Below are 27,672 nucleotides of genomic sequence, written 5' to 3' on the forward strand. Positions count from 1 at the left end.
ATGAACACTTTATCCTAATGTATGCATTACTGGATGCATTTTATGTCACAAAATAAGGAGAAATGCAAACTTCAAGAGAGAGCCGCATTTCAGGTTATGTGTTGGAAGCACAAATTAGGTAGATTCACATCACACTGTGCAATAAATTGAATTTCTTTCTCCATCCTCTATTCCATGGGTAGGCAAACTAAGGCCCGGGGGCCGAATCCGGCCCAATCGCCCATGGATGGTCCTGGAATCAGCGTGTTTTTACATGAGTAGAATGTACCCTTTCATTTAAAATGCATCTCTGGGTTATTTGTGGGACATAGGAATTTGTTCATTTCTTTTTCTTCAAAATATAGTCCGGCCCCCCAGAAGGTCTGAGAGACAGTAGACCGGCCCCCTGCTGAAAAAATTTGCTGACCCCTGCTATCCTCAACCATCTTCTGCCACCTGCATACACATACCTTCCAAGTGCCCCTATTTTCCAGGGACAGTCCTGGAATCACAGAAGCCATTTTGGTTTCTGATTTGATCCTGGAATGTCCCAATTTGCCTTTTCTGCCCCCCCCCCATGTCTGTCTGTTTGTGGTGTGTTTGTTTGTGTGTAGGTGCAAACACGGAGTCCTGTTTATACTGAAAATAAAATTCCTGCACCAAATGAAGGAAATGGCAAAGCAATCCCTACAATTTTGAAGCGAAAGGCCAACAATCCACTTTAAATTGTTTCATTGCAATGGTTCAGCAGTGAGTCATTTCTTAGGAAACATTTGGAGTGTTTATTCCTTAACTGTAAATGGAGTCTTGCTCTGTCTACTCAGAAGTAAGTCCCAATGTATTCAATGGAGCTCATGCCGAGATAACTGGGTAAAGACCCGGCAACCTTACACCACAACCCAAAGTATTTTTTTACTCAGAACTAAGTCCCACTGAGTTCAATAGGATTTCCTCTCTGGTATGTTCCTCATTATTCTCACAGTATCCGTTCTTGTTCTTATTCTTATTTCTTGTCTTTTTCCTCGACAGGGACTCAAGGCAAAAAAATTTTTTTCATTCTGTTTATCTGTGGAAGGTGTTGTACATGACTCCTTCCCTCAAACATTTTTTTCTTTACAACACTTCTGTGAGATAGGTTAGGCAGAGAGGTTGTAACTGGCTCATGGTGACTGATGTAGATGTGCAGACGATGTATTTAGGTGTGAGGAGACCAAACTTGGGAGAAGCTTCCTGATGAAGAATAGAACATCCCTATTTCCATCTGAGAAATGTTGGAGGGGCTACAAAAGTCTGTGTGTATGGTAGGGTTGCCATACACCTGGAATTTCCTGGACACAGCCAGCCCATGTCAGCAGTGTTGTTTTTGCTGATTTTACTTAGAAATAGCTGGAAAGCGTCAAGTTTTGTTGTTGTTTTTTGCAAAAATCTAATCAGATTTTGGGCAAAACAAAAAGAAGCTCAACAGCTTTTCTGTCCAGATTTTCGCTTTTTGAAATATGGAAACCCTGGTGTTTTTGGTGTTGTTTTTTGAAATGGGGGGAAGAGACATTTAACTCAGCCCCATACTAATTTTGCAAAGCATTTATGGAGTGGAGGAGACTCTTGAGAGTCCCATGGACTGCAAGAAGATCAAACCTATCCATTTTTAAGGAAATCAGCCCTGAGTGCTCACTGGAAGGACAGATCCTGAAGCTGAGGCTCCAGTACTTTGTCTACCTCATGAGAAGAGAAGACTTCCTGGAAAAGACCCTGATGTTGGGAAAGATGGAGGGCACAAGGAGAAGGGGACAACAGAGGACGAGATGGTTGGACAGTGTTCTCAAAGCTACCAGCATGAGTTTGTCTAAACTGCGGGAGGCAGTGGAAGACAGGAGTGCCTGGCATGCTCTGGTCCAGGGGGTCACGAAGAGTCAGACACGACTAAACGTCTAAACAACAATAGCAATTTAGCTATTACAAATGTGTCCGGAAGATGGCACTGTGGTGCCACTTTAAGAAAACCATGGCAAAGTCCTTCACCTCCTGCTTGCTCTAGTGAGATCTAGGCAGAAAGGAATGGAATAGAAAGCATGCCACCCAGGAACAGAGCTGAAATGGAGCAGAAAACTGTTAATGGGAGGCTAATTTATGCAAATGGCCCATTAAGTGCAGGAAATAACAATAAATTTGCACGGCAGTGCTTCCACAGAACAGCAAGTTGGCATCTTGCTGGGTCTTTTAATACCCAGAACACCATCCTGGAGGCACTTTCCACTCTGCTGCACTCTAAAAGCCACCCCACTCGTTGTGTGCGTGTGTCTTGGAAGCAGCATGGCTCTAATCTTGGCATTTCAGCAGAGGGATGCAGCAAACGTCCACCAGGACTTGAGAACACCCTGGTCCCAGGTTAAGAACTGTAAGGCAGAGCTGGACTGAATGATTAAAACATACAGTATACTGGCAAGCCTCTGCAATTCTCCGGCCTTCGTCATAGCATCCTGGCATGTTCCTTATGGAGGAATTAAGTGAAGCTGTTGTGCCCCCTGGCGGGTCATGCGCTTCAATGCATTTTAATGCTGCCCAGCTAGCTAGAATGGTCCTTTGTTGGGGGCAAGGGGAAGATAAGAGGAAGACAAAGGGTGACATAAGCTAATGATGTAGAATTCCCCAGAATTAAAATTCCCATGCATACACAAAACTAATGTATCAGAAAGAAAGTTAGGCTAAATGCCACCTTCCTGACATGCTAATTGCCCAAGTTTGGGGAGCTATTTAATAAAAAATGGGAGGGGGGGCATACAAACCGTCTAGCCGTCTAATGTTAGATTAGCTTCAACCAGAGCCAGGGCCTTTTCAACTCTGGCTCCGGCCTGGTGGAACGCTCTGTCTCATGAGACCAGGGCCCTGCGGGATCTGATTTCTTTCCGCCTGTAAGACAGAGTTGTTCCACCTAGCCTTTGGCTTAGAATCAGTTTGATTCCCTCCCCCTCTTTCTTTTTCCTTTCTCCTCCTGTGAAGAGGCTGCATCCTAATGTTTTAATGTTGTATTCTAATCTTTTTAAAATTGTATTTTAATCAATTTGTTTTTATTATTGGTTGTTAGCCACCCTGAGCCCGGTCTTGGCTGGGGAGGGCGGGGTATAAATAAAGTATTATTATTATTATTATTATTATTATTATTATTATTATTATTATTATTAATGTGGTGCAATCCAAGAGCCAGATTTACTACTCTGCCACTTGCAACCAACCCTAAGAAATATATTTCATTTGTTTGTTGTTAAATGTCTATACTGGATCAGAGGATCACAGGGCAGTTAATAATATAACAACACAGAAATCCATATCATAGCAACAAACAAGAACAATACTCCCTCACACACACACACAGTTTAAAAGGCCATAGATATGAACTAACAGCTCACTGACTCGATAACAGTGAGTCCTTCATCATCCGATTGAGTCATCTCGTCCTCGGACTGGTCACTCAGCATGTCACACGGCAAGAGGGAGGAACTGTCGGCCACCTCTAGGACAGGGGCAATACTGGGCCTCCTTTTCCCAGAGCCATTTTCCGCTGGCAAGGTGAGCTTGCTGTTGTTGATGGGGCGGCACTCTGTGTTCTGCAGATCCATGGCCACCGTGCCTGTGGGGACAGAGGGAAGAGGCAGGATCAGGCACTAAAGGCAGCTACTACAGGGAAACCAATGCCCATATTACACTTAAAAAAACACACACACCTATTTTTAATTTTTGCTCTACATTGCAAGCTGCCTACAGCAAGGGTGAGAAACAGCAGGCCGGACTGTGGCCCTCCAGGTTACTCAGGCCATGCTCCGCACTGGCCTCGCTTCATACCCAGAGCATTTCTGCCTGGCTGGAATATGCAATTGAACTCTGAACGTGCCTCTTGCTTGTCTGGATGTGGGATAGTGTGGGTGTGGGTGTGTAGAGAAATGGGCCCTACTTTATGAAAGGTCAAAATTGTGTTTGTTGCTCTGCTGACAGGAGCAAGCCAGCAGTAAATCACACTGTACGCATTGGAGTTAACTCTTTATTAGCAAGAACAGGACTTGGTGGAGTGTCAGGCCTAATGAGCACAGGAACTAATCCCTGGTAGGTCTTGCCCCCATCGATCAGGTGTCAAGACTAGAGATCCCTGCCTTCTCACAGCTGTCTATGTATCCTCCTCTTCAGAGTCTATCTTTGCTCCTCTCACTACATGCCTCTTCTGGTTCTGGGAGGTTGGGAGGCGGGAGGAGCTTGTCAGAGCAGGAGGGGAAGACACCCATGACTCTTCACCAGCCAAACTCATCTCTGCCTCTCCAGATTCCACTTCTGCATCTGCTTCAGTACTGCTCTCTGCCACTGACTCTCCCAGCTCACTATGCCCTGTTACCCTTTAAGCTTGTGATGCCTCCTCTCCCCACTCTTCTCTTTCTTTCTTCTCATTGTTGTCCTACTACCACTCTGTAGGCTCTGAGCCTTCTTCCCTTGGCGATTCCCTAGCTGGTGCCCCCCCCCATTCCTCTGCATTCCAACCAGTCCATGAACACCTGCCCATTTTAGCCTCTGGCTCCACCCACCACTGGCATGCTGGAAGGTTCCCCTGAAGGGAATGAGGCCCTCAAACCATAAACAGGTTTCCCACCCCCAAGCCTAGAGAGCCTTTACTATTAGGTGACCTAAAAACAACCCAGATAAAGAAATCCATATAAATAAATAAGACTCCCGCTGGAACAGATTAAAGGTTCACCTAGTCTATCAACCTGTTTCCTACAGTGGGGTGCCCCTGAGGAATCCACAAGCAGAGCTAATAGTCTCCCCACTACCATTTTTGCTCCCCAGCAACATTCACAGGTATACTGCCTCTGAACATGGAGGTTTTCTTTAGCTGTCATGACTAGAAGCCATGGTCCTAGTCCTCATTGTTGTAGCCCAGTGGCAAAGCATCTGCTTTGGATACAGAAGGTCACAGGGTTGATCCCAGGTATCTCCAAGTCAGCCTGGGAATGTCATCAGTCTGAAACTCTGGAGAGGCACTGCTTGTCTGTATTGAGTTGCATAGACCAATGGTCTGATTCAATATAAGTCTGCTCCCTTCCCCCCCAAAAAATCCTTCCATCAGTGCCCCCTCAAATAAGCTCCTGTGGTGTAAATTCTTCCCCAAATTTATGGTAAGTTGTTTTGGAACATCTGAGGAATGTCTGTACAGTGGTACCTCAGGTTAAATACTTAATTTGTTCCAGAGGTCCATACCTAACCTGAAACTGTTCTTAACCTGAAGCACCACTTTAGCTAATGGGGCCTCCCATTGCTGCTGTGCCGCCGGAGCACGATTTCTGTTCTCATCCTGAAGCAAAGTTCTTAACCTGAAGCACTATTTCTGGGTTAGCAGAGTCTGTAACCTGAAGCGTATGTAACCAGAAGCGTATGTAGCCTGAGGAACCACGGTATATTTATTTATTTATTTATTTATGCCTCACATTTTCTTCAAAGGTGGTGTAAATATTTTCTCCACTCCCTATTTTATCCTCGCTACAACCCTGTGAGGTAGGTTAGGCTGGGAGACTGCGATTATCTCAAGGTCACCCGGGAAGCTTCATCATGGCTGTGTGGAGATTTGAACCAAGGTCTTCCAGGTCCTAGCCCAACAGTCTTACCACTGTGACACCACATGGAGCAGGATGGGTCTAAGAAACTCATTCTTTATATATTCGGCAGCACTAACATCTCCAGCAGGTGTGCGCCTGTGTGCCATTTATGCAGATCTGTTTCAGGTAAAATGCAGACTGCTCTTTATTCTGCAAAGCGACGGTAGGTGGCCCTAATTATCTGGATTGCAGTTTGAAAGAAAGCAGCATGAAAAGCCCCATCGCGCCTGGACTTCTGGGTAACATCTTTGTTGAGACGGGTGAATCAGGGCTCCATGAGAAGGCCAGCAACAGATTCTAATTGGTGAACCCGAGGAGAGAAAAGGCAGATGATGAGAAGAACGATCTTTGACTCTGTTTGGAGGAGGAGAGCAGGAAGAGAGGGAGGGAGAGCCTTATAATGAGGTAACAGAGTGGGCGGCAGAGAGGCAAGATTGTATAAGGGAGGAATGATTCAGGAAAGGCATAAATAGCACTCCTGTATTTCGCCTGTGGCGCTCTCTCTGCCTTGCGACAAGACAAGAATGCAGGGCGCATATTCAAAGGGCCCTTTCAGCTGGAGGGGAAAATGCATAGCCACTGAGGATGAGGCTGTGTATTAGGGGCTGCAGTGGTGGTTTGTAATCGTTGATGCCATGCAGGGACGCTGAAGGTAGGGGGAGCCAGAGCCAGTATTGAGCAGTTTGGCACCATCAGGGATGCTGTAGCATCAGATTTCCTGAGTTGGCAGATGGATCAGACTGAATGACACCTTTCAGGTCCCTTCCAGAGACTCCATCTCTTAACAGCAGCGCCATTGCATCTATGGTGCCTGGTGGAGCCCAGCAGGGACAGAACCAGAGCCAGTGGCAGGCAGAGCCAACTAATTCAAGCTTGCTCCCGTACTTCTTCCTGCTGAGTTCTACAAAAGGGTTACCAGACGTCCCCGGTTCCCAGGGACAGTCCCCGGATTCACCAATCTGTCCCCAGACAAAATCTGCCCCCGGAACGTCCCTGGATTTTAATTAGGAAGAAGAAGAGCTTGGATTTGATATCCCGCTTTATCACTACCCAAAGGAGTCTCAAAGCGGCTAACAATCTCCTTTCCCTTCCTCCCCCACAACAAACACTCTGTGAGGTGAGTGGGGCTGAGAGACTTCAGAGAAGTGTGACTGGCCCAAGGTCACCCAGCAGCTGCATGTGGAGGAGCGGAGATGCGAACCCGGTTCACCAGATTACGAGACTACTGGTCTTAACCACTACACCACACCGGTGTCCCTGGTGCGAGACAGAGAGAGAGAGAGGGAGAGAGAGAGAGAGAGAGAGAGAGAGAGAGAGAGAGAGAGAGAGATGGAGCACAGCGGCAGCTTCTCACGGGAACAAAGAGGCGTGAAAGAGAAAGGTTATGGGGGAAATGGGGGCGGGAGGAAGGCAGGCAGGTGGACGGGCTCCTTTGCTTTCTCTCCCTCCTCTCCCTCCAATGGCCACTGAGGAGATGGTGAGTTTAATGGGGGGGGGGAGGAAGGTGCTGCAGCGCCCCTTGTCCCTGGCGCTGCCGCGCTGCCTTCCCGCCGCGAGTGGGGCGCGGGGGTGTGTGTGGTTTGGAATGTTCTCGTGTGACGGGGCCTCCTTCGCTCCCTCCGCGCCTCCTCCGGCACCAGCAGCCTCTCTTGTGAGGAGGGCTGTGTGCGAGTCCTCTGTTGGTCCAACTCTGGTAACGAGACACCATAGAGACTGCACTCGCCCTCCCGCGGTCTCCCAGTTATGGGAAGCCGGTGCCTTCTCAGTGTGTTTTAGTGCATGTTTTCCTAAAACCAGCGTGCACCTTTACTCGATCTCCCCCCCCCCGCAACCAACCTCTTTTTTTTTTGGCGTTTGTGTGTTTGTAGATGGGCTTCTCCACCTGCCTTGTGTCAAAGTGCATGCCCGACAACTTTGGGGTCCCGTCCTCTAAAAAAAGGTCAAGAACTCTGGGCAATCCTTTCCTAAAATAAAGCATGAAATTCAAAAAATAAAAATAGTGTCCCCGAATTCCTTGAAAAAAATCTGGCAACCATATTCTACAAGAGCAACACAGAAACTAAGGAAGGCAAGGAAGCAGACAAGCTGTGCCACTCCCTGGACTGGTTATAGGTAAGCAAGCAGGCAGGGGCTGGGGCTGGTTGAGAATGATGGGGAAACATCCTCCCTGTATGTTTAAACATCACACTGAGGTCCAGCACCAAGGGCCTTCTGGCCGTTCCCTCACTGTGAGAAGCGAAGTTACAGGGAATCAGGCAGAGGGCCTTCTTGGTAGTGGTGCCCGCCCTGTGGAACGCCCTCCCACCAGATGCCAAAGAGATAAACAACTATCGGACTTTTAGAAGACATCTGCAGGAAGCTCTGTTTAGGGAAGTTTTTAATGTTTGAAGTTTTATTCTGTTTTTAGTGTTCTGTTGGAAGCTGCCCAGAGTGGCTGGGGAAACCCAGGCAGATGGGCAGGGTATAAATAATATATATATATATATTACTACTACTATCTGTATCTATATCCAGTGGCAGGTGGTGCCTTTTGAGGTTGGTTGGACAGAAGGCTGAGATACCAACAGTAAGCGGCACCAGAATCCAACTCATTCTAGTTCTTTCTTCATCTTCCTCCTGAGATCTACAAGTGCAGCACTCAAGACTCAAAGAGGAGGAAGCTGACAAGCAGGGCCACCTCCTGGACCAGGTGCAAGTAAGAAGGTAGGCAGGCAGGGGCTGCCTGAGTTTGATATTTGTCTTAATGAACCAAACTCCACCAAATGGCTGTATGCTAATTCCAGAACCAGAAGCTCCACACCTCTGGGTACCAGTTCCTGGGGTGAGAGCACAGTTGCACTCATGCCCTGCTTGTGTGCTTCGTATTAGGGTATCTGGTTGGGCACTGTGAGAACAGGATGCTGGCCCTTCTTATGTTATTGTGAATCTGCTGCCCTCCTCACTCTTGAAAACTTTAATGTCAGTTCACAACATAGCCTTTGAATATTTGCTGGATAATCTGCAAACATTTTATATCTCCATCTGATAGTCAATGGCCATTTGTCTTCAGTATTTGATCTTAGGCAGATGAAACTGGATGGCCGTCATACAATGGTGTGCAGTATTTGAATAAGAAAAAAACCTGCGAAAATCAGGGCACCAGTGATTTGTGTGTGGCCTCTTTTTATATGCCAAATAATGAAGCAAATTGGGGTGATTCAGGGCTTTCCCTGCCCCAAATGTTGAAGCACAATGCCAATAACCCCCATCCCCAAGATGGATCAGAGCACCCCACAAAGACTTGTGTCTATTCTGCACCATATAGTTTTGTACTTTCTGTACAATTCCCCCCCCCTTTTTTTGTCTATGGGGCTTTGCTGCCTGTGACACAATGAAGAGACCTGAATTGTTCTTTGTTAAAGCAACATTGTTTTAAGCTGTTTTTAATATTGTGCTTTACCATTGTTACCTGCCCTGGAACCTTAGGGTGGAGGGTAATAAATTATAATAAAAGTAACAACAACAACAACAACAACAACAACAACAACAACAACAACAACAACAACAGAAAAATAAGGCAAGCCTCAAAATGGTACAGGAAAGTAGAAATTGATAAAATCAGAAAATGCTCTTTTAATATGCCCTTACAGAACTCTGCATGATTCTAGATTCAGTTAGGTAGCCGTGTTGGTCTGACGCAGTCGAAATAAATTAAAAAATTAAAAAATTGTCCAGTAGCACCTTAGAGACCAGCTAAGTTTGTTCTGGGTATAAGAGGTTGTGTAGTTATCTGAAGAAGTGTGCATGCACACGAAAGCTTATACCCAGAACAAACTTAGTTGGTCTCTAAGGTGCTACTGGACAATTTTAGAACTCTGCATGGTGGAAGATGGGGATAAAACTAGACTTATCTGGTGCCCCCAACCGTTGGGCTCTCTGCCTTCTGCCCTGCCAGCCCCAGTGGGCACCAGACAGCACTGCTTTTATACTTTATGGTAACCACCGACTGATACAGTTATGCAACTAGGGCTTTTCTTTCCCTTCATCAACTGCCAGCTGAGTGCAGCCTCATTTTCGGAGAGATTAATCATTCTGACACTTATTTTTTTTGTACAAAACACCCCTCTAAGGAGAACCAAGTGCAGCAGCGCAACACACAAGGCATGCAAATAGCACTTTGCAAATATATTGGCATTGTGCTGTGTGGGTAATAAACTGGAGCAGGAAATAAGACTGATGGAGGAAAAATGGGAACACAATTTGAGTGGACTTTGAATTTTTGGCTGTGCCTTCGGATGGACAAGCTACTGCCTGCTGCTGCCCTTCCTGCCATTTCTGTCTGATGGCTCACATGCACTGTCTTGAGAATGAATATTGCCAGCTTTTCACTCCTCCTCTCCAAGCTTCTAGCCCTCATGACAGCAGGAAAGGGTAGATGAGACAAGAAAACACAGAAAAAACTAATATGTCCTGATATTGTTTTTAAAATAAAGGGCTGGATACAGATTTTGGAAGGGGGGGAAAGGTTAATGCAAAAGGCCAAACTACACATTTTCATGAATGCACAAGTCTGTAGGGTTCTGTGTTCTAGAACCAGGGTTTCCAGCAGAAACCAGTATTCTGTTTCATTGCAAACCTGGTAGACTTGAGACTTGTCCTTTAAGGGTGACAGATCTGGCTTGCATGGGCTAAGGGCCAAGCCCTGTCCATCCAGTCATATAACAGTGTTAGGGAACTTTTTCAGCCTGGGGGGCGTCACATTCCCTTCTGGGCAACCTTCTGAGGGCCACATACCAGAGGTGTGCAGGGCAAGAAGCAAAACCAGGCAGAAGAATGAATGTAAACAATAGACTAGTTTCTACACACACACCTCTCTCCATCCTCCACCCAGGCAAGCAAGAGGCATTATCAGAGTTCGACACATCCCAGCCAGACAAAAACACTCTCTGGTTGCAAAGCAGTGCCAGTATGGCCTGAAGAGAATTCTGAGAAGTAGACAGAGACCTTGCGGGCTGCATTCAGCTGCCAGACCCGAGGTTCCCCACCTCTGCTATAGGGCTATCTTGCAATGCAACCTTGAAAAGTGGCAGACTAACTCACCCATGCTGGCAATGATGCTATGGACTGGCAGCCTTGACGGCCCATCATAGATGCCTCTCCCTGCAAATCCTTTCTTTTTCTGCTTCTCCTCCTGCTTGAAGATGAAGGCTGAGTTCTCCTCCTTCGTGATGTTGATGTAGAAGCATGTGTCGGAGGCACTCAAGATGTGCCGTGGTCCTGGGTTGAGGAGGATGCTTTTATTCTCCTCCCTCTTCACACCCATCAAGCAGACTCCATACCTGAAAGGAGCACCAAAGAGGTCTTAGATAAAACCAATGACAGGGGTCCCTTGAGTTACAAATGCATCAGGTTACAAACTCCGCTAACCTAGAAGAGTTACCTTGGGTTGAGAACTTTGCCCCAGGATGAGAACGGAAATCATGTGCTGGCAGCACAGTGGCAGCAAGAGGCCCCATTAGCGAAAGCACGCCTCTAGTTAAGAACATTTTCAGGTTAAGAGCGGACCTCTGGATTGAATTAAGTTTGTAACTAGAGGTACCACTGTACTTGGCATGATCTAGTCCCAAGCTGGAAGCCCAGGTTGGTATGTATGGTTCTCCTCCTCCTCCTATAACCAGTGGTGGAGGAAGGGGGTGAGGGGTGGGTGGTCCGCCCTGTGTACCATCTCTGAGGGGGGTGACAAGAAGGCACCCTGTGGGGGACTCACCCCGCCACCCTTGGGCACGGTGGCGTGAGCCGCCACCATCATTCCACCACAGCCGCGTGCAGAGGATCCCTCCACCACCACCGCTGCTGCAAACAGAGTATCCCACCGCTGCCGCCCATCCAGTTAACCCAGCACCAGGTGCCGGTTAGTCTTCCTTTGCCCCTGCCTATAACCCCCACAATAACCCTGTGAAGTAGGTTAGGTGGAGAGTGAGAGTGACTGGCCCAAGATCATCCAGTGAGATTCATGGCCGACTGGGAACTTGAACCCCGGTCTCCCAAATCCTAGTCCAACACTCTAACCACTACATGACTTTTAAAGCAGCTTTGTAGGCATTCCTTGGCTGAAGAACTGCATTGCAACTTTTGGAGGAGTGTGCGTATGGAAAGAAAGTTGAGTTTCAGCTCTTGTGTTGTTTTCGAAAGTACAAATTAGGTAGGGCTGCATTTAAATGTGAGCTGAATAGATTTTCTCCCAGACCCCTACCTAGGTGAGAGACAGGGATGCCACAGGGTTAAATGCCATACCTAAACATATTTAGTGTGGGCTGAAATATACTCAGAGTCGCAAAGTGATTTCATGCTCTTTATTCAGCTCATAGTGGTGAGGAGGAATGAATGAATGTCCCCTCACAGTATCTGCTTTATATACATTATTTACACAATGGGCTGCACATGATTGGCTAATTCCGGAATTCTACTGTAAGCCAATCAGAATGTGGATTCACTTCTATCTGGAACAGGATTGGGTGGTTCCTGCCAACCAATCATACTGCTGCACTGTACTGCTGCATACCAATCAGACTGCTGCATTATGAATCCTATTGTTCTAGGACTAATCAGACTGCTGCAATTTGGATCCTATTGTTCTAGGACCAATCAGACTGCTTCAGTTTGGAGCCTATTCAACTCAGTACATAACATGGGCATTTTCTGATTTTGTAATTTTACATGCTTTCAAGTGATTTTTTTTTAAAAAAACTACTTAATGTACTTTAACGGCACGCCAGCAGCCCTGTGCTCAGTGCAGTTTTGAAAGGCTCAGCCCGCCATCTTGATTCAAAACAGAGTCCAGTTGTATCCAAACACACATGAAAGCCTGCTCCTTGATCTCAAGAACCATCATGCCAAAATTGCTTACGGTATCTTGAGAGGTGTCCAAATGCATAGCAATAAATAAACAACACCCCCAAATATATAATAGATGACCTTTTGTATTAATACTTAGTTCCTCACTTTGGAAAGGGCTTTGTTCCTATGGAATCACAGAACTTCAAAGCTGGAAGGGACCTCCAAGGGTCATCTAGTCCAACCCCATGCAATGCAGCAATCCCAGCTAAATCCTGAACAGTGGAGTGTAAAATAAACCATATAACATCACATTGTCAGGCTTTTCCTCTCACTTTTTGTGGGCATGGAAGGATGCGTAGGTGAAACTCTTCCCTTCGTACTCCATGAAGAACTTGCTGTCGCCCATCCGGATGTGGTAGACCTCATTGCCAGAGCAGCGACCATACATCCTCTGCCACTGCTCTGGTGACTCCTGACCCTCTCTGGAAACAGATCAGAGGAGGAGAAGAAGAAAAACACCTCTTAGTAAGTGGATGGAGTTGGATCCGGAATCCATAGCATGCTCAGCATGCTTCATCTGTTTAGACAAAATAGTTTGCTTTGCCAAATGAGTAACAGAACAAATTGGGCAAGTGCAGATGAATGGCAAAACAAATGAGATCTTGGACAAAAATGAATGGGGGATAATGCAAGAATAGGGGGCTGTTTTTGGTCTGAGGGCCTTCCAGGAAACTTCCAGGGGCCAGAAGCAAAAACAGGCAGACCAATGAATGCAAACTTTACCTTTGTCTAGTAGGCTAGTTTCTACACACACACACAGCTCTCTCAACCTTCCAACCAGGCAAACAAGAGGCGCAATCAGAGTTCAAGGAACATTCTAGCCAGGCAGAAAACACTCAGGGGAGGTGTGAGGCAGAGGAGTGAGAGGTATGGCCCAGGGAGAGTCCTAGAGACCAGACAGAGAGGTCTTGGCCTGAGGTATCTCCAACCCTGATGTAACAAAATGGTCAAGTTCTTGTATATCTTTATGGCTTCCAGGATAGGCACCAATGCAGAGAAGAAACTTCCTGGAAATTGTGCTGAAAGCCAAGTCAAATGAGAAGCGATGAAGACAATTGGTACAGCCACACTTGGCTAAAGACTGGTGGTATACTAGCTGGTGCTATCATTAGGCCAACCAGGCAGCTGCCTAAGGCACAGACCTCTAAGTGCACAGAACTGACCTTTGAAGGGTGCAGTTTTGTACAGATTAGTTTTTGCTTTATCTGTGCTGTGAACTTTACAGCAATAGCTCGAGGGCTTCCAATGTCAATGCTGCCACAAGGAGTATTTCTCTTCACACCACAACAAAAAATCCTGGGTGTGTGCCTAATTCCTGTTTCTCAGAACTAAGTCCTAGTCAATCCATCTCAGTGGCTGCTCCCAGACTTTGGAACTCCCTTCTTAGAGAAACAAGACTGGCTCCGTTTCCTTCCACCTGCAGGTGAAGACTCTTTTATTCCTGCAGGGTATTGGGAACTGGCTGCTTTTAAGGAAAGGCTTTTAAGAGTGCTGTGCTGTTTTTATCTGTATTTTAATGGGTTTGTTTTTATATCCATTTAACTTTGCTATATTTTAAATCCTTTTTAAGCATCAGCTTTTATATATGTTGTTAGCTTTCTGCGTTTTATTCATGTTTGCTTTAATTTTTGTGAGCTGCCTTGAGTCCTGGTTCTGGGAGAAAGGCGGGATATAAATAATAAAATAATAATAATAATAATAATAATAATAATGTTTCCATTGTTCTAAGCATCCTTCTCACACTTCCAGTGTCCGTGGCAAGTGGGGAACGCAGTTTCTCAAAGCTCAGACATATAAAAAACTTGCATGCATTCAACAATGTAGCAAAAGAGACTGGTTGGCTTGGCAACTATATCAATTAAACATGCCCAAGCATCAGCACTTGACCTGAAAGAATCGGTGACAAAATTTGTGAAGGAAAATGCATGCAAGGTGAGATTTTTTGATGTGCGTGAAAATGAAACTTTTAAGATGCGTAAATTTTTACATCACAATTCACAAGATTATCCAAAATTATTTGTGCCCTAAAGTATTTTCTTTTATTTGAGAAAGATAAGATTGTTGTATTACTTGCAATTTAAAATAAATTTAGTGGTTTCAAATTTTGTGCTTTTCATTTTTTTCACCAAGACATTTTTGTCTGTTTTTCACAATTGAAGTTAGCAACTTTTTTGCTGGGGTGAGGATGCAAGTAGTTAGCCTTGCCTAGGGCACAAAATAGCCTGGCCCTGGCCCTGGATGTATATCCCTCTGTGCCATCCTGTAACAATTTGCTTTAGTTCTTCCTACCCTCAAAGCCTAGCCAGCCGAAACTCCAGAACAGGGAAAGTAACTCAAGATGTCATCATTCATAATCATCAACAAGATCAGTCCCTAAACATATTTTATCGAAGCTTGCAATGCATGCTTGGGAGAAATTGGCCCAGAGAATCTATGAATCAAACATTCTTCCATTGAACGCGCAGCATGAATAAGGATGCGTTTCTCTCTCTCAGTGCCGGCAAGCTTTAGGCTGATGGCGTGTCCTCCAGCAAATACTCTTTCCATTCCCAGCTATCACGCTCTGTGACAAAACACTGCCTCTTTCCACCTTTCCCTTTATAAAAGAGCTTGGTGGAACAATTCAGCATGGCATCATATCAATAAGAACAGGCATCCCCAACCTTTGGCCCTCCAGATGTTTTGGACTACAGTTCCCATCATCCCTGACCACTGGTCCTGTTAGCTAGGGATCGTGGGAGTTGTAGGCCAAAACATCTGGAGGGCAACAGGTTGGGGATACCTGAATAAGAAGCTTCATTCCCACTTGAAAATATAATGCCCCAGTTTCAAGGAAGGGGTGTAGTTTAGGGACAAATAATACACTTCACATGCAGAAAAGTCCCTGGTTTGAGCCACAGCATCTTCTGGTAGGGCTGGGAATGTCTCCTGGTTGAAACCCTGGAGAGCTGAAGCGTGTCAGTGAAGAGGAAACTGATCTGGATAGATCAATGGGTCTTACTTGGCATAAGGCAGTCTCCTGGGTGAACTAGTCCTTTATTCAGCACCATGAGAACTGGAATCACACTTTGTTTTTAGAGGAAGGGCCATAGCCCAGTGGCAGAGCGGAAAGTCCCAGGTTTGATCTACAGAATCTCTAGGTAGGTCTGGACATTTCCCTTCCTGAGACCTGGACAGCTGCTACCAGTCAGTGTACACATCAGTGAGCTAGGTGGACCAATGATCTGACTCAATATAAGGCAGATTCCTGTGTTCCTAAAGGTTTTGGTTTGACCCCCAACATTTCTGGGTTGCATCATGCCTTCATATTATATCGTATGTGTTAGCACGTGTATAGAATCATATATTTTTATGCATATTTACATCAGGGCTAGCTAAGTTGTGGCTCAGAGACTGTATCTGACTCCCATCCAACAATTTGTTGGTAGTGAAGAACTGTCTATTTTATTAAAAAGACAAAAACAAAACAGTGAGTTGACCTCCTTGTGGGAAGTGTTGGCGCTAATCTCCACTGCCATGATGGTTTGGGTGGAGATGTTCCAACCATTCTGCTCCTACCCTGCCTATCAGACTTATTGGACACACCCACTTTCACTTTGACACACCCTCTGCTATCATGGGGCACTCAGGAGGCTAGATAACAGCAAATGTGAAAAAAGTTAGCCATCTTTTTGATCTCAAGAGGGTGGGTCATTTGAAATCTATCTGCTAAGGAGGGAAATGGTTTAATACACATCTATTTGCAGCATTTGCTTTCAGGGCAAAGAATGCAGATAACAACAACAACAACAACAATAATAATAATAATAATTTACTATTTATACCCCGCCCATCTGGCTGAGTTTCCCCAGCCACTCTGTGCGGCTCCCAATCAAATGTTAAAAACAATACAGCATTAAAAACAGATTCAAACCACTTCCTCCCTACCAGCCTTTCCTTGGTGAGAGTGCCCATCTATCTTCACCCTGCCTGACTCTTGCTGGTCATTCAATTACTTACTGTCCTCTGGACGTATGGACAAGGAGGGTTATGAGCGTTGAGGTAGCTGGGCAGACGCAGTTCAGAGCCAGCATGGCGTACTTACATTCCTCTTCACACACCACGTGATCTGAAATTAAGAGAGGCCTTCCCATTACTCCCAAAGCACAAGGATTTGAGGCACCAAACACAGTATGTTTCCCCTTCCTTCCCACGTAAGGGCCTCTCACCCACCAAAGCCCCTGTTCTTTGCACTGCTGCATTTACAAGAAACTAATGGAAATACTTGTTTTAAAACTCTTCAGACAGTTTACAAATCTTCAACAAAACAGCAGATTCCCTGTTGTGCTATTGATTTACAATGTCTGGCTAAAGCTATACAGTACAATCAATTTGCTGGGGTGTTTTTTTTGGGGGGGGGGGTCCACAGCACCTATATCCTTGAAATAATTTAGCAAAATGATTGCACCGAACTGTATATCCTTCATCCCTGAGGGTGAGTAACAGGTGCATCACATGCCCACGGATCCAAAAGGCTTCATAAACCATGATCAAGTGAGACTATGGGCAAAACAGGAATCTCCATTCACAAGAAGACGTGGAGCCTTTAATGTTGAGGTGGAGAATCTGTAACCCTCCAGATGTTGTTGGACTCCATGTATCATCATATTCCTCTATTGTTGTTGTTGTTGTCGTCGTCATCATCAGCAGCACCATTATCATCACTATTATCATTATCATAAACACCACCACCGCCTCCTTCATTTAGATTTCCTGTCCGCCCTTCACCTTAAGGTATCAGGGTGGGTTACAACAACAGCAATAAAAAAAGTCTCTGGGTAGGGAACAGCTATGGGGCTGCCACAGAGAATGCCCTCATTTGAGTTGTGACCCCACTGAACTTCTGAAGGAGGTGGAGCAACGAAAAGGGCCCCCTCTTCTGATCTTAAGAAGTTATGTAAGAGGTGGTTTTTCAGATATTTGGAGCCTTTGTCATTTAGGATCTTAAATATCAGAGTGAACACTATGATTGATTTAGTTAACAAAATATATATGTGCCACTTGGTTGCAATAGAACTTCAAAGTGGAAACCAGTGCAGGTGTTTTAGAAAAGGGGTCTTTGATCTCTGGATGGAACACCAATCAGTAGTCTGGCCACTGAGATTTGGACCAGTCAAAAATTCCAAATCTTCTTCAAGGGTAGGCCCACACAGAGCACATGGCAACAATCCAGCCTGGAGGTTACCAGAGCATGAAGTACAGTGGCCAAGCCATCTCTGTCTAACAGCGGCTGAAGCAGTGGCTGGTAGCCACTGACAAACGTATCCTCCTTCGCCATGCTCCTTTTAGGCTGCTGGTTCCTCATTGGTTCTCTCTCCGCCCCCCCCCCCCAAATTCTCCCTGTCTTTCTTTGGCTTATGCAGAATAACTGGCTATTTCTTCTGAATGCAATTTTCCTTTGCCATTTCCAAGGTACAGGAATGGGTGACAGCATGGGATCCAGGCTGTCAGCAACACCCTCCACAGGGAGCTTAGAATCTAGTTGTTTGATGCCCTAGTTCCTTTTCAGATGCTGATTACACACAGCCGAGAAAGTACATTATCTTTTTATTCCAGCCCACCCATGTTTCCAGATGATAGAAAGCAAACAAACAACCCCACCCAGAGAACAAGTGGAAAAGAGGATGAAATAAAGGATGTGAGAGAGTGGGTGGGGGGTGTTGTGGGGTGCTAAGAATTGGAAGCTAGCAAAGCAGGATGAATACCAGGGAGGAGAGAAGAGACAAAAAAGTAGAAGGAAGAACTAGTCTGGCATAGCAAAAGCCTTATCCAACCTGGTGCCCTCCAGATGTTTTGGACTACAGTACCCATCACACTTGACCAATGGCCATGCTGGCTGAGACTAATGGGAAATGTAGTGCAGAATGTCTGGAGGGCACCAGGTTGGAGAAGAAGTTCATTTTAAAGCTAAAGAATAATCAGAAGGAAGAGTAAGAGGAGCCCAGAAGTCACCCATCAATAGTTAGCACCTGAGTGGCAGACAGCAAGAGATTTTCTTTCCATTTTGTTTTTCAATCTTGAATTAAGTTCTCCACATTCTATTTCAGTTTTTTTCCATAGTCTTATATTTATGACATTGAATGAATTGTCAAGATTGTCAGCTATCTTTGAGATAGTCTTCTAGAATAGAACAGAATAGAATTTCTTATTTATACCCCGCCCATCTGGTTGGGTTTCCCCAGCCACTCTGTGCGGCTTCCAACAAAATATTAAAATACAGTAATCCATCAAACATCAAAAGCTTCCCTAAAGAGGGCTGCCTTCAGATGTCTTCTAAAAATCTGGTAGTTGTTCTTCTCTTTGACATCTGGTGGGAGGGCATTCCACAGGGCGGGTGCCACTATCGAGAAGGCCCTCTACCTGGTTCCCTGTAACTTGGCTTCTCGCAGTGAGGGAACCGCCAGAAGGCCCTTGGCGCTGGACCTCAGTGTCTGGGCAGAATGATGGAGGTGGAGACGCTCCTTCAGCATAAATAAGCATGAGTAGCTGGAGCACTTCTGTTTACATAGTTGATATACAGGGGCCAAGCCTTGTCAAAAAGGCCATGTTTAGTTTGCCCTTTAGCAACCCTTCTGTATTACGTTAGATGCTTGAAGGAGTCAGATCCCAACTCTTCCCTTGCCATCTCATCAGAGGTGAGGGGCAGTGGTGAACAGCATTGCAGCATTAAGGTAAAGGTAAAGGACCCCTGGATGGTTAAGTCCAGTCAAAGGCGACTATGGGGTGTGGCGCTCAGGTCATTTCAGACCGAGGGAGCCAGCGTTTGTCCACAGACAGCTTTCCGGGTCATTGGGTCAGCATGACTATACTGCTTCTGGTGCAATGGGACAATGGCCACCGCAGTGGTACCTATTTATCTATTCGTGTTGGTATGCTTTTGAACTGCTAGGTTGGCAGGAGCTGGGACAGAGCAACGGGAGCTCACCACTGTCGCATGAATTTGAACTGCCAACCTTCAGATTGGCAAGCCCAAGAGGCTCAGTGGTTTAGACCACAGCACCACCGAAGTCCCACATCTTTACCTATTGCAGCATTATATATAAGGGGTGGATGTATATTGGCATCTATTGACATAAGGGCTTTCCCCCTCATGCAACTGACATAAGCATGTAACTCAACAGGTTTCATTGGAATCAATCCATGCTATCTTTCTACAAAATTAAGAAAACATTCTAAATAACTGAAACAATATTATATTCACACTTAGTTCTATTGTTTTCTATCTGTTTTGGATATAGTTCTTAAATAACCTTTTTCTATGCTCCTTTTCTATGGTTTTTTTTGAAACTAGATGGGTGTGTTTTTTTGTAATTGAAACTGTATGTGAAATATTTTATGTGATGGATTAAGTGTTTGGGTTTTTTTGTAAAGGGGTAACGATCCTTCCCCTCACTCTTTTTTGTTTTTCTGTGTAGTTTAAAACTAATAAACATAGTTTTTAAAATTAAAAATATCCTCATGTAAATTTGGTGTAGTATAAGGTCCATATAGTTAAAGCTCTGGTTTTCCCAGTAGTGATATATGGAAGTGAGAGCTGGACCATAAAGAAGGCTGATCGCCGAAGAATTGATGCTTTTGAATTATGGTGCTGGAGGAGACTCTTGAGAGTCCCATGGACTACAAGAAGATCAAACGTATCCATTCTTAAGGAAATCAGCCCGGAGTGCTCACTGGAAGGACAGATCCTGAAGCTGAGGCTCCAATACTTTGGCCACCTCATGAGAAGACTCCCTGGAAAAGACTCTGATGTTGGGAAAGATGGAGGGCGCAAGGAGAAGGGGACGACAGAGGACGATATGGTTGGATAGTGTTCTCGAAGCTACCAGCATGAGTTTGACTAAACTGCGGGAGGCAGTGGAAAACAGGAGTGCCTGGTGTGCTCTGGTCCATGGGGTCACGAAGAGTCGGACACGACTAAACAACAACAAGGTCATATAAGAACAGAGAAGAACATGACGGTCAATCAAGTCCAGCATCCTGTTCTTGCAGCCCTATGCCACACTCAGAAACTTGGAAGCAGGACCTAAGGACAACTCCCCTCCATTGGTTTCAAGCAACTAGTATTCAGAAGCATTACTTTCTCTGACCCTGAAGGCAGAGCATAGCCATCATGACTAGCAGTCATTGATAACCTTGTCTTCCACTAAGGCATCTAATCCTCTTTTAAAGCTATCCAAGTTGGTGGCCATCACTGCCTCCTGTGGGAGCTCTATAGTTGTCTGTTGTCTCTCCCGAATCTTATATAATAATAATAATAATAATTTATTATTTATACCCCGCCCATCTGGCTGAGTTTCCCCAGCCACTCTGGGCGGCTTCCAATCAAGTGTTAAAAACAGTACAGCATTAAATATTAAAAACATCCCTGAACAGGGCTGCCTTCAGATGTCTTTTAAAGATAGGATAGCTGCTTATTTCCTTCACATCTGAAGGGAGGGTGTTCCACAGGGTGGGCGCCACTACCAAGAAGGCCCTCTGTCTGGTTCCCTGTAACCTCACTTCTCGCAATGAGGGAACTGCCAGAAGGCCCTCGGCGCTGGACCTCAGTGTCCGGGCAGAACGATGGGGAGTGGAGATGCTCCTTCAGGTATACAGGACCGAGGCTATTTAGGGCTTTAAAGGTCAGCACCAACACTTTGAATTGTGCTCGGGAATGTACTGGGAGCCAATGCAGATCTCTCAGGACTGGTGTTATATGGTCCTGGCAGCCACTCCCAGTCACCAGTCTATATGCTGCATTCTGGATTAGTTGCAGTTTCCGGGTGACCTTCAAAGGTAGCCCCACGTAGCGCGCATTGCAGTAGTCCAAGCGGGACTTCCATCATTCACCTTCATTCCCTGAGTTCTAGTCTTACAAGAGACACTTTTCTCTACCCAGCTACTCCATGCCATGCATTAGTTTATGAACTTCTATCATGTCACTTCTCATGTGCTTTATCTCTAAAGTAAAATGAAACAAGAAGAAACAGGACAGTGGGGAACCCTACCAGCAAATTTTACATGGAACTTATTCTCTGGCTTCAAAATCTGAACATAGAGAGGACAATTTGGAGCAAAGTCCTTCACCGCCCAGGCCCTCAGGATAGTTTGATGATCCTACAGAAAGAGAAAAAAGCAATAATCAGAAGCCTTCCTTACATTTATTTTCTGCATTGGACAAATTGTGTTGTGTGAGTTTCACTTCTAAAACTGCAGGGTACACGTATGCTTGAATCGCGCAAGAATTACAAAGCTTTGAAATGTGGCTTTTCCTACTGAATGCGAAATTTCAAAGCTGAAATCCAAAATGTGAACCCCAGCATTTGAAACTGGAGAGTTGTACAGCACAATACTATACATGTCTACTCAGAAGTCAGCCCCACTGAGTTAATTGAGGCTTACTCCCAAATAAGCAGGTGAAGGATTGTAGATGTCTTGGCCAGAAAAACACACCTAGTTCCTTTGGGTGTTTGACTTTGGCAGGCATCCCAGATGAAATCTCATCCAGAGCTGTCAGTGTCACATGCTATACACCAAATGCAATCAAACCCCAAATAACACCACACAAATACAATTTTTAAAAAAACAAAAAAGGAAAACAAAAAAACAAACCACATTGCCTATTGGCAACTGCAATTCCTAGCTTAAAAGAAATGCTTTGTTTAAAAGTTCTTCCACATTTTTTGATCATTCTCCACTGAAAAGAAATTCTAAGAAATTATCAAGGAGTGACGGGTGGGTGTTGCTTTGACAGCTCATTTCCTGCAGGTGAAGCACAGCCATCAGGAGTGGACCCTCCACTCACCTAGGCTCTGTCCTGCTGGGTTCTGCTTTGTCTATTCTATGGGTCAACTATGACAACTGGATGTGATCCAGGGGTCCCCTGATGTCATTATAATGATAACAGATGATTGACAGTTAGACAGCCCCCCACACATGACAAAGCACGCCCCCAGGGGTTGGGTTGAGGAGTCAAATTTCTGGCCCAAGAGACCAAAATAGTTCCCCACCCCCGGTGTAGAGAATAGTTCCGTTTTAGGGAGGCTATTGGGAAAGACTATTCCCAATCTCAAAATCGTCAGGTGAGAATTGCAAGACCAAATGCTCTTCAACTCTCCTTTGTTTGTCCAGGTATACAAAGCCCATTTTCCCCAACAGAAACTGCTTCATCAGGAAGAGTGTTAAGCCTTGAAACAGCCAAGCTGATTGTCCAGGACTTACAGCAGCTGTGCGGTCCACCTCATTTCGGCTGCTCAGAATGAAACAAGCTTCGCCATTGTCCATCCTGAAAGCATAAAAGATTCTGTCAATCAGACCCAACAGGAGGTCAAATTCCAGATAAAAGCAGGAGGGCAGAGTCTGTGTCTCAAAGTCCTTTATCCGCAAAGCCTTTGGCTTAACCTTTTAATCCCCATCCCGATAGCAACAAAATCCAAATATTTGGGTAACTTCCTTTGATCACTTTTGTTGACCTTAAATCTCCCCACATCCTTCTGTTCTCTCCCCCCACCCCCACACCAATTTGGAATGTCTACATGCATGTACAAAACGCCGGATGCAACCCACCAAATTCAATAGGACGTATTTCAGGATTACACAGTCTATTAAGTGCTATGTACATTGATGGCAAGGTACAAATAATGGGTTGTATCCCACGTTAGAGTAGATTCATTGGAACTGATGGGCATGCCCAGTGCTTTTTTCCTAAAAAAAATATGTTTAGGGGTATGCTCATTTTGACTCAAAAAAATGAGCATTTTATAGTTCAAATTAGGAAAAATAAATACAGTAAATGGACCAAAGTACAAAGATTCACGAAATGTTTAGGGGTATGCGTACCCCTGCGTACCCCCAAGAAAAAAGCACTGGGCATGACTAACTGTGACTCATTAATTTAAATGGGTGTACTCCAAGTAGACCTTAGTTGGATACAAGTGTGTGTGTGTGTGTGTGTGTGTGTGTGTGTGTGTCACACACACACATCTTTACCCAGGTAGCAACAGTTGAATCCAATTAAATTTTACTCAGAATATGCACGTTTATAAATTTCAATGGGTTTACTCAGAGTAGGACTAGCACAGGATATAGCTGTGGGTGAAATTCTTCCTTTGCTGACCCCTTCCCTCCAGATCCCTCACCTTTCCTCAGTTGTTCCCTGGGCTGAACTCTAAGTCTGTAAGTTTACTGGGGCAGAAACCTGCCCACTTTCACATGGATGGCATTAAGTTAAGAACAACATTACTACTAGTAGTACATAAGAACATCAGAAGAGCCCCGCTGGATCAGGCCGATGGCCCATTTAGTCCAGCATCCTGTTCTCACCGTGGCCTACCAGATGCCTGTGGCAAACCTGCAAGCAACAGCCCTCTTTCCACTTGTGATCCTCAGCAACACATATACTGAAGCATTACTGCCTCATTACTGCAGGCAGAGCACAGGCATCATGGCTAGTAGCTATCAATAGCCTTATCCTCCATGAATTAATCTACAGGTGAAACTCGAAAAATTAGAACATCGTGGGAAAGTTCAATTATTTCAGTAATTCAACTTAAAAGGTGAAACTAATATATGAGATAGACACATGACATGCAAAACAAGGTATGTCAAGCCTTTATTTGTTATAATTGTGATGATTGTGGCATACAGCTGATGAAAACCCCAAATTAACAATCTTGGAAAATTAGAATATTAAATGAAATCAGCAAAACAAGGATTGCAAATAGAGCAAGATTGGACCTCTGAGAAGTAGAAGCATATCTCGCTTTGCATGTCATGAGTCAATCTCATATATTAGTTTCACCTTTTAAGTTGAATTACTGAAATAAATGAACTTTTCCACGATATTCTAATTTTTCGAGTTTCGCCTGTAAACCTCTTTTAAAGCCATTCAATTTGGCTATCATCATGGCTTCCCATGGGAGCAAGTTCCTTGGTTAAATTACGCACTGCATAACATGCTTCCTTTTACCCATCCTGAATATTCCAAAATGCAGAACTTCATTGGATGTCCATGAGGTCTAGTGTCATGAGAGAGGGAGAAAAACTTTCCTCTATCCACTCTCTTCATGCCACACATAGTTTTATAAACCTCTACCGCACCACCTCCTTCTTGCCTTTTATCTAAACTAAAAAGCCCTAAATGCTGCAACCATTCATCACAGAAGAGTTTCTCCATCCCATAGATCCTTTTGGCTGCCCTTTTCAGAACTCTGCAATATCATTTTTGAGGTGAGGCAACCAGAATTGTACAAAGAACTCCAAGTTGCAGCCACACCGTAGTCTTTTCCAACCTTACCTGGCAATGCCAGGGATTGAACCCGAGGCCTTCACCATGCAAAACATGGAGCAGAAGCCCTTCCACAAGGATGGGATAGGAAAGAGCGTAACTCAGTAATTCCAATCTTTAACACACCTTCTTCCACGTGATAAAGGAAGCAGGGAAAGGAAGGCTGTCATTCACTGGACTAACACACAGGTACGCAGGTAGACATTGGCAAACAAGTTTAAGCATCCGAATCTCATAGATCTCTTTGTGAGGCTATGCACCTGCTAAGCCCATCTCCCCTTTCCAAACTCACTTTGCTCTCATGAGATCCTGGTCTTTCAGAGCAGATCCCTGGAGATAGATCACCCGTTGAGACCACAGTGGGATCTGCAGGACCCGACGCACTTGAATATCCATCTCTGTTGGGCACAGGATCACCACATAGTAATCCTGAAAGAGAAGCCTAGAAATATTTAGGAGGACATTTACACAAAAAACTTTGGGACTGGCTTAACTAGAAAGGCTTATCACAGGCGCCCAAGTCTCCAAATAGTAGGTCTGCGAGGATGCTGCAATTTTAAGGAAACCCTTCAGATATTTCCAAAGCTATTAGTTCAATGTGTAATTCCATTTAACACATACATTCATTCATTCATTCATTCATTCATTCATTCATTCATTCATTCATTCATTCAAAAAGAGGATCTGCAATAGTGCCCAAGCAGGATCAGGACCATGGGATTTAGTGAGGAGGGTTAACCGCTTCTCCATGCATTGTTGTTGGGGGTTTTTTTTGGGGGGGATCCCCTGAAATCTAGGTGGAAGAACAGCTTGTGCACTTGGATGGGGAATATTTTCTAAGGATCCCTACATCGGAATAAGAATGTTAACTCTCCTCTCCATTGACTTGAAACTGATTTCCCTGATTCCATGGCAGCTACCTGAAATAAGAAGGTACACATCCACCGCAATTGTTTGTATGGTTTTCTTTTTAATACTTGCTTTTAAATTGTGTTGATTCTATCTGTACCTTATTTTAAAATAAATAAATAAAAACAAATACTTGACACTATTTTATGCAAACTGTTCAGCAATTTGCTCACCTCTGAGACCATGTGAGGGCATTATCCTATGTCAGACTGTGAATCTCTAGGCAGACTTTTGAGCCTCGGTGTCTCTCTCTTTACATTGGGACTGGAGAGCATTTTGCATTTGAGGGCGACATACCCTAACAGCAAACCTTCAAAGGGGTCAGGTGCTAGTGGGGGGTGGGGGGTGGGGTGGGACCAGAGGCAAAAGCAGGAGGTGCAATCTGAATACATTTCCAGCCATCCAGAAGTGGATGGTTTCTACACACAAACACACCTCCCTCTATCATCCATTCCGGCAAGCAAGAGGTATCATCACAGCTCAAAAGTGTTCCCGTCAAACAAAAGCACTTAAGGAAGGTGTGAAGCAGGGCTGGCACACCCACGAGGCAAGGTGAGACAACCGCCTCAGGTGGCAGGATCCACAGGAGCAGCAAATCCAGGCTCCAAGGAATGCGTCACCCACTGCGGCGGCACACTCCTTCGAAGCCAAATCTTTTATCTTCTCAGGACCCTCCCCCCCCATGCTGCCTCTACAGTAGCCTCTTGGTGAATAGGAAGTGTGGCTGGTCTCCTCCCACTCTTGCTCCCAATGTAGACCTTTATTGCCCCCTTTCTCCTGATGCAGATCTTCACTCACCCCTTCCTCCCAGGCCAGGGGGATACCATTTTGTGGTTTGTCTCAGGGGCCAAATGTCTTGGGCCAGCCCTGGTGTGAAACAAGGTGAGGGATGTGACCTAAGGAGAGGGGGAGTGACTGGAAAGAGAGGCCTGATGGGTCACATTTGGCCTCCAGGCCTGAGGTTCCCTACCCGTGCTTTAGAAGCTGACATAAAGGTCTTCACCTGCAGACGAGGGTGAGCATAAAACTCATTGAGGAAGTCCATGAGCAGGTCAATCTTGAGGGAGCTGACACAGAGGACCACGTGCTTCTCTGTCTGGGCTCGGTGGCGACTGTAGTTCCCTCCTGACTTCTGACGCTCCATCCACAGGTACACAAGTTCCTCAAACTGCAAGGGGGTGGGAAATGAAGCAGGTCACCCAGTAGCATAGTGGGCTTCCAAAGGCTGATCCTCCTGTGTCAACTCTGTTTCAGACAGCACCAGGCTCATTTGAGGGGCATTAATTAAATGGGTGGGGTGAACAATTGAGAGATAGAGCTACTAGAGCTATCAGCGAAAATGTCACTTTCCAACTGAGAACATTGTGGTTTGCAATCACTAGCAGTGGGACTACTCAGCCACTCAAGGGTACGCTATATGTCAAGGCAAATATGTAACAATTACCCAACTTTTTTTAGAGAGAGAAAGTTTTGAGAGGTTGTGATTTTGATTGGAAAAGTGGTGGGAGAGTATGCTTTACCTTTTACCCTCCCTCCAGTTTTACTGCTTGAATCAGCACTGTGTGGAGGAAACCATGTGGAAAGAAAGAAAGAAAGAAAGAAAGAAAGAAAGAGGGGGGGAAAGAGAGAGAGAGAGAGAGAGAGAGAGAGAGAGAGAGAGAGAGAGAGGAAGGAAGGAAGGAAGGAAGGAAGGAAGGAAGGAAGGAAGGAAGGAAGGTAGGTAGGTGGTGGCTGGTGCCCATTAGAACTGGTAGAGGAGAAGGCAAGGAAACCAGCAACTTGTGATGCCAGAGCCAATGACAGGAAGAACTACCCCGGTTGTAAGTGAAAAGGCAGGCATACAGGTGCTGGCTGAAAACTGACTGAGATTGTTGAGTCAGTGCCCCATTCACTCTAATGGATCAGCCTTCACTAGTGGTTCCAGTGTGCTTATTGGTGGGAATGAAGCAGAGTAAGCACCTCAGAAGAGCC

At 45.2% G+C, this 27,672-nt stretch overlaps 1 protein-coding gene across 5 annotated transcripts in view; it reads right to left on the bottom strand.

Annotated features, from left to right (window-relative positions):
• KCNT1 (potassium sodium-activated channel subfamily T member 1) overlaps positions 1-27,672 on the bottom strand; it is a 201,463-nt gene that overhangs the window by 28,498 nt on the left and 145,293 nt on the right. For all 5 annotated transcript variants that reach the window (XM_081180026.1, XM_081180030.1, XM_081180028.1 and 2 more), the window contains 8 exons: positions 26,705-26,869; positions 25,085-25,221; positions 22,728-22,791; positions 21,515-21,623; positions 16,488-16,596; positions 12,761-12,910; positions 10,692-10,930; positions 3,388-3,604 (listed from right to left, as the gene is read on the bottom strand). In XM_081180026.1, the coding sequence (XP_081036152.1) occupies positions 3,388-3,604; positions 10,692-10,930; positions 12,761-12,910; positions 16,488-16,596; positions 21,515-21,623; positions 22,728-22,791; positions 25,085-25,221; positions 26,705-26,869 (1,190 nt within the window). The remainder of the gene's footprint in view (positions 1-3,387; positions 3,605-10,691; positions 10,931-12,760; positions 12,911-16,487; positions 16,597-21,514; positions 21,624-22,727; positions 22,792-25,084; positions 25,222-26,704; positions 26,870-27,672) is intronic.

Source organism: Podarcis bocagei (genome assembly GCF_964188305.1).
Source record: "Podarcis bocagei genome assembly, chromosome: Z".
In the NCBI taxonomy this organism is placed as follows: domain Eukaryota; kingdom Metazoa; phylum Chordata; class Lepidosauria; order Squamata; family Lacertidae; genus Podarcis; species Podarcis bocagei.